The sequence below is a fragment of the Bos javanicus genome, chromosome 3, assembly GCF_032452875.1.
Source record: "Bos javanicus breed banteng chromosome 3, ARS-OSU_banteng_1.0, whole genome shotgun sequence".
Lineage (NCBI taxonomy): Eukaryota > Metazoa > Chordata > Mammalia > Artiodactyla > Bovidae > Bos > Bos javanicus.
This window is the reverse complement of record NC_083870.1, coordinates 52,697,959-52,704,387: the sequence shown is the minus strand read 5'-3', so window position 1 is coordinate 52,704,387 and position 6,429 is coordinate 52,697,959. Positions and strand designations below refer to the sequence as shown.

The following is a 6,429-nucleotide window of genomic DNA, read 5'->3' as shown; positions in this document are numbered from 1 at the left end:
AGAGACTAAGTTAATCACCAATGGCCAATTATTTAATCAATAAAGCCTAACAATGAAACCTCCATAATAACCCCACTAAGGGATGAGCTACTGGGTTGGTGAACACATCAAGGTGCTGGGAGGGTGGTACACCCAGAAAGTGCATAGAAGCTCCATGCCACCTTCCTTCCTAGCATACCTTGCCCTATGCATCTCTTCCATTTCACTGTTCCTGAGTTATGTTCTTTATAATCAACTGGTAATGTCAAGTCTTTTTCTGAGTTCTGTGAGCCATTCTAGCAAATTATCAAACCTGAAGAGTCAGTCATGGCAACCTTTGATTTATAACCAGTCGTCTCAAGTATGGGTGACCCGATATTTGTGACTGGCATCTGAAGTGTGGGCAGTCTTTTGGGATTGACCCCTTTAACCTGTGGAGTCTGACATTAACTCCAGGTAATTAATGTCAGAATTGACTTAAACTGTTGGACACCCAACTATTGTTTGGAGAATCAAAGAACTGGTTGTTGGTGGTGGAAAATGCTCAAGATCAAGTATCAGAGATTAGTCTATACAATGCAGCACTTATATTTCAAATAAACTTGGGAAAATGGGATACTGGGGTGGATACATTATAATAATTACATTTATAACTACACTGAAACAATAAGACAAGAGAAAGAAACATTAACAAGCTGCTAAAAGTATCAGATTGACCAAAAAGTTTTCTGGCTTTCTGTAAGATCTTATGGAAAAATCCAAATGAACTTTTTGGTCAATCCAATAAATGTGTTTGAGTAGTAGTACCACAATTTTTTTACCCATTTTTTTACCCATTTTTCATTTTTTCATTTTCTAAGTATTTCTAAAATGAGCAGATATTACACTTTCTTAGTAAGAAAAAAAAAATCAAAGCTATATTTTGGATCAGTATGTTTCAACTGTACAGTCCCTGAGAGGTTATATGTATGTCCTTTAAAAAAATCTATCTAATTAAATTGAAATCTAAAATAGAGATATTAGCTATGCCATGGTTCTAATCTATTCTAAAGAAGCATAGTGGAAAATACTAATTTGAAAGGTTAACTTTTTTCATTTTAATGCTATTAAATAAATCAATACTATTTAAAAAAAGAAAAAGAAGCTCAAATATCTTAGGCAATGATAAAATAACTGTAAAAGACAATTTGGCAATACTGAATACTGAAGTAGCACATGCTTTAACATGAAAGTCTATCATATAACTTAAAACAACATTTCATAATTTTTTAGTGGAAGCCAAACGAAAATATATCATTAACTTTCTAGTTGCCAAATGAAAGGTGAACTGTGCTCCCCAAGAAATTAAAAAATTTCTGTAACCCAAGTATCTTTATTATGAGAAATGTTCTTTGTTTAATTTACTTTTCAGGAATTTCTCTGGCTTACTGTTTCCAATTTGAACTACTATATTTGATAATTTAATTCTTTCTTACATCCTGAAGAAACATTGTTTTAAAAATAGTTAAATGTAAAAAATTTAATCTGTTTGCTTATGAAAGCTGTGGTCAAACTACCTATTCTACTTGTATTTCTATAGCTTGACAGCTGGTTTAATAAAATCAAACAAAGAACTATAAAAATTAGAGTTGAAAGGGGCTCTGGTGATTGCTAGTCTTCCTGCCAGGATTCTTTTTTTCTTAATTTCTGAATTAATTACTTAATTAATTAAGTGTTCAGATACTTAACTTCTGAACACTACTTACTATGCAGTAGTATGACTTCCAATTTAAAAAATATATTCTATTTGAATATAGAATATATTTATATCAATGAAACCTAATACAAGAATACTGGTAAAAACAGACTTGGTATATTTTCAGCCAAAAGTTAAGAAATTTGATGTTTTAGTTAGACTCATCATTATAGAGACACACACAGTTTCTATTACATCTTTGGCAAAATAAAAATAATTTTATACAAATACTTTTTCCTATCTACTATATACTCCAGGGATCAGGAGACCATTGGTTGGGAATGATTCATTTAGTTCAATTTCCTAATTTTACATATCAAGTGTGTGAATAAAGTAACCAGCTATGTATAAACAACATAAATCAAATGAAACACAACCTCAAGTGGACAATTTCTACCAATGATAAAAGTAAGAATGTTTCACACTATAGACATTATAATTTTCTTAAGTCTTTTTTTATTTAGAGATTTTTCTGGTAAGGAGATATATCATAGGAAAGCAATTTCACTGGCAGTGAGGTATGTATATATACTCTACCAAAATACTCCTTATTTTAACTGCTTTTAACTTTATTTACATACGAAGAAAAGTATCAATGCATATCCTTGTTTCAACTATAGTATTAGCCATACTACATGAAATAAAATGAAATGGTGCTTGCATACAAAAACTGTTATTTGTAAAGGAATCTGATTTCAGATTAAAAGAACTAATCTGTTTTTGGAAGGAATTTAAAAGGAGAATCACAATTTATCATGACCAAGACATCTGCACCATATTTTCCATTCCTCACAGCACATTTATTTCAGTAATTCCATTAAGTCGGTTCTTAGCATGAGCAATAGTGTTACACGATTTTCGTACATATAATCACATCCAAAACAAGTTCTAAAATTTAAATTGTAAACATTCTCATCATATGTAGAAATATTTCGATTGGTGTATTAAGTTTTGTTAACTGATCAAATTTGGAAGAGACTATAAATGAGAAAGCCTATTCTAAACCGTGTAGTGAGCATTGTTTATTAATTACATTTCTACAACGTTAAATAAAGAGGCAAACCTGTCCTGTAAGCATGTCAAATTTTAGGTAAAACATTAAAAAGAAACAAATCTGTTAACAAAAGGATGTCTTGCAATAAAGAATATTAGACTTTTTTAAAATCTATTATGATACAAAAATGTAAAGGGTAAATAGCATCTTTGTTGACAAAGTAGGAGGTAGCATGGATGCACCACTTTATTGTCTGAGAAATGCAACTGGAGTAAAGAATATTTCCTTACCACAAATAATTTCCAGGACTATGTACATATTTCTTTTAGAAATACTTGTTTAAACAAATCTCCCTCCACTTTTTAGTATAAAAAAAAAAACCGTTCCATGTGATTTAAAAAAAACACTTACACATCTAGATAGAATAGTACTCTGCCCTATTTGAGTGAACAGTCTCAAACTATGAAGTACATGATATTTAATGCCCTAAGTTGAGTAAATTTAGTTAGCAGTTCCTGGTATTATACAAAACACTAAATATATACAAACAAAATATAATATCTTATTTTTCAATACAAGTCTTGTGGGGAATAAACAGAACCTTGATTCTGGTAACACTGCAGAAAACATAATTTTCCAATTAGTCTGTCTTTATCCATGTGCAACAGTTTATTAATAACTGCTTACATGTATTGATCTTTCATTGAGTGAACACAGTTAACTGACTAAATGTAGTAAACCTTAGAAACCTCTTCCATCCTATATAAAATATAGAGACTACTTACTGTTTGAAGTACTCAATTTGCTCTGATGTCACTGTCATTCACTTTTCCCCATTTTCCTGCTTTAGTATTTATAAATGGATAATTTAATGTGGCTTTGAAAAAAAAGACAAAGAATTTCAAATTTACATCCAATTCAAATTTTCTATTTAAAAGGTTTTCTTGTTCTATGAAGCTGCTTCTGCCATTAGTAGAGAAAATGAAGTTTCTGTAATGGAGGCAGGCTTTTTGAGTAGTGATGTGACTTCCACCATGCCAGCTCCAGTCCGTGGAAGATTAGCGTTTACAATGTGTCGTTGTAAGTGCTTAATCCAGTCTTCCTGAACAGACAATGGTCCACGAAAGACTAGGCCACAAAACCTATAGAAGAAGTTGATAACAGTTCTCTTAACATGACCAATTCCCTTTATTTAACAGTTCTCTTAACATAACCAATTCCCTTTATTTAAAACCAATTCCCCCCTCCCAAAAAACCCAATTCCCATAAAATTCATAAACACAAAGGGCAAACTTTATACTGAAGATAGTACTAGACAACAGTTTCTAAATACTTGTGAGGTCAAAATGATTAAATGTAATATTAAAACTGCCAATTCATACTAACTCTAGTAATACCTGCAGAGATGGGAATATTACTATGAAAATTAATTAAAAGGTCTTAACACCTACACATCTTAATTCCAAAATGCACTACTTTTTTTTTTTTCCCAAAAGAAAAAAATGCACTCTTCAATTTAGAATTCCTTAAACTGCATGAGGATGAGTATGGAAGGAGGTGTGAATGAGTCTGTATATCTACACTCAGAAGTACAAGTGGAGAGAAAATATACTTCCAATAAGCAGGAACTCAAGACAATTTGAAAAACATCAAATTAAAGGAAACAAAGAACACGAATAAAACACAACAAAAAAAGCCACTTTTACAAATCACAATATCATAGAGGCCCTTAGCTAATATAAAAAACGTGATTAGTTGTTGAAGTACAGCATATTATGAGCCATATAAGATTTTAAGTCTGTCTCTGAAAGTTCATTTGTAACTTGATTTTTGAGAATGCACCTTCAGTCAAAAATTAAAAATTTCAAACAAAATAACTAGTACGTCTCAAAGCAAAATCTGAAGAAACTGAGCAGATTAGGTAATATAGGCATATACCTGCATCGGAGAATGTAAACCTCGTCAGCACCATGAGGTAATGTTAAAAGTTTCTTCTTGCTTCCGGATCTTGACCTTGATTTCTTTTGCTTACAATCTAAGGCTAAAAAGGGGAAGAAAAAGACTTAACATTTCTTACATATTCTAAGTACACATGCATACAGATACTTCTTGGGAGGTCAGACCATCTAAATCAAGTTAGAAAATGTCTGCATTTATTTGTAGTCCCTGAATCATGCACTACCTTGCAGCTGGTTCTCTAATAGCAGTAATATTATCAGCATATACACTTCTTGTACTCATTTTTCAAATAATGCTTAACCATACCAAATCAGAACTGAAAGGATAAAACTAAAATAACTTGAAATTACTAAAGTGGTCAATTACCACAGCAATGGCAATCTTTTCTCTTACAATCATATATACATTATTTTAACATCTGGTTAAATCTTACTTCCAGGAAAACTATAACATCTTATATAAGATCATCAAGTTTGCATTTGATTAGTTCTCCATTAATCAGATTTCACATACTTTGAAAACTTAGTAAAAAGTTCAATGCAATTCATTTTGAATTTTACAATAGCTCTTAAAATTATAAGCTAGCCCTACATTTGAAAGGACAAAGAATGCTCAACTTTCATTTTTAAACTCAATCTGTATTGTATATACAAGCATATGTTCTATTTTACTAGAAAAATAGATCCAGATTATCTCACATAAGTTAACAAATGGACCACAAATTAAATGATGACTATTTGTTACATTATTTTCTATTTTAAAAATGTGATTAAAAAGGGGAAAAAGAGATTTTTATGTTAAAGTGCATCAAAATTCTAGTGCTAACTGTTCTTGAAATTTCTGTTACTTGACTTCTCCTTTAATCATTTATTTTAAAAAATCTAATTTAATAAAGAAAAAAGATTTTTTTTTAATAGGTAGGAACAGATGGGACATAACATTTTATTCTTTAAATACAACTACACCATTCCTTTGAACAAAGTGATGATAGTATTCCAGGGTGCTGCTGGTCAATTAGCAGGAAGAGATGGTAAGAATTTATCTCTAGGGGCCCAAGGGGGAAGGGAAACAAATGTAACAGAAGAGTTGTCCAAATGAATTTTCTTCTGTTAACCTGTCATGTGAAATGCCCCGGAAAAATTCTAGGGAAGAGAGAATAGGAACTGGATATTCAATGATTGTGTGAAATGAGTTTTCCAAGTCCAGGTTCCAAAAGAACAGATGCTACTATTACAAAACCAGTAAATAGACTACTGTTTCTTACAGTAGTCAAGTGGCAATGCTAAAAGAAATGTCACATAGAAAATTAAAAACCATGAGAAGCCTAAATCTCATTCAAGCCACTGTCTTTTGCTTCCTGTCACTTGCCTCTTTAAAAGAAAAATCTAGGTGTCACAGTCTTTCTCTGTTTATCCTCAGAAGAAGAATCTAGTAAGTAAAGAACTACAGGAATTCAAGTTAAGTATTTAAGAATGGCTGCTTCAAAGCTAAACAACCAACATCTGGAACAGAAAAACCTTACAAGGTTCTCATTAGTTAGCTCATTCAAGAGCCTGGCACATGGTAGGAACTGAATGAATACTTCTGCAACGAAAAATAAAGAAAAACCCAGTAATTTAACCTTTGACATTTAAACAGCATATGAACATAAATTTGTTCTACCACTGTGTAATATATACTATAGTTCCTGTAGAACATTTCTGCATCATTTGTTTAAATGAGCACGTTGCTAGCAGTCACACTTTTCTTCACTTGCCAGTCT

General features: G+C 31.5%; 1 protein-coding gene across 25 annotated transcripts in view; it reads right to left on the bottom strand.

Annotated features, from left to right (window-relative positions):
- Nucleotides 1-2,147: 2,147 nt before the first annotated feature.
- Nucleotides 2,148-6,429, bottom strand: part of ZNF644 (zinc finger protein 644) — a 97,923-nt gene continuing 93,641 nt past the window's right edge. For all 25 annotated transcript variants that reach the window (XM_061411265.1, XM_061411279.1, XM_061411272.1 and 22 more), the window contains 2 exons: nucleotides 4,647-4,749; nucleotides 2,148-3,850 (listed from right to left, as the gene is read on the bottom strand). In XM_061411265.1, the coding sequence (XP_061267249.1) occupies nucleotides 3,658-3,850; nucleotides 4,647-4,749 (296 nt within the window). In that variant the 3' untranslated portion in view covers nucleotides 2,148-3,657. The remainder of the gene's footprint in view (nucleotides 3,851-4,646; nucleotides 4,750-6,429) is intronic.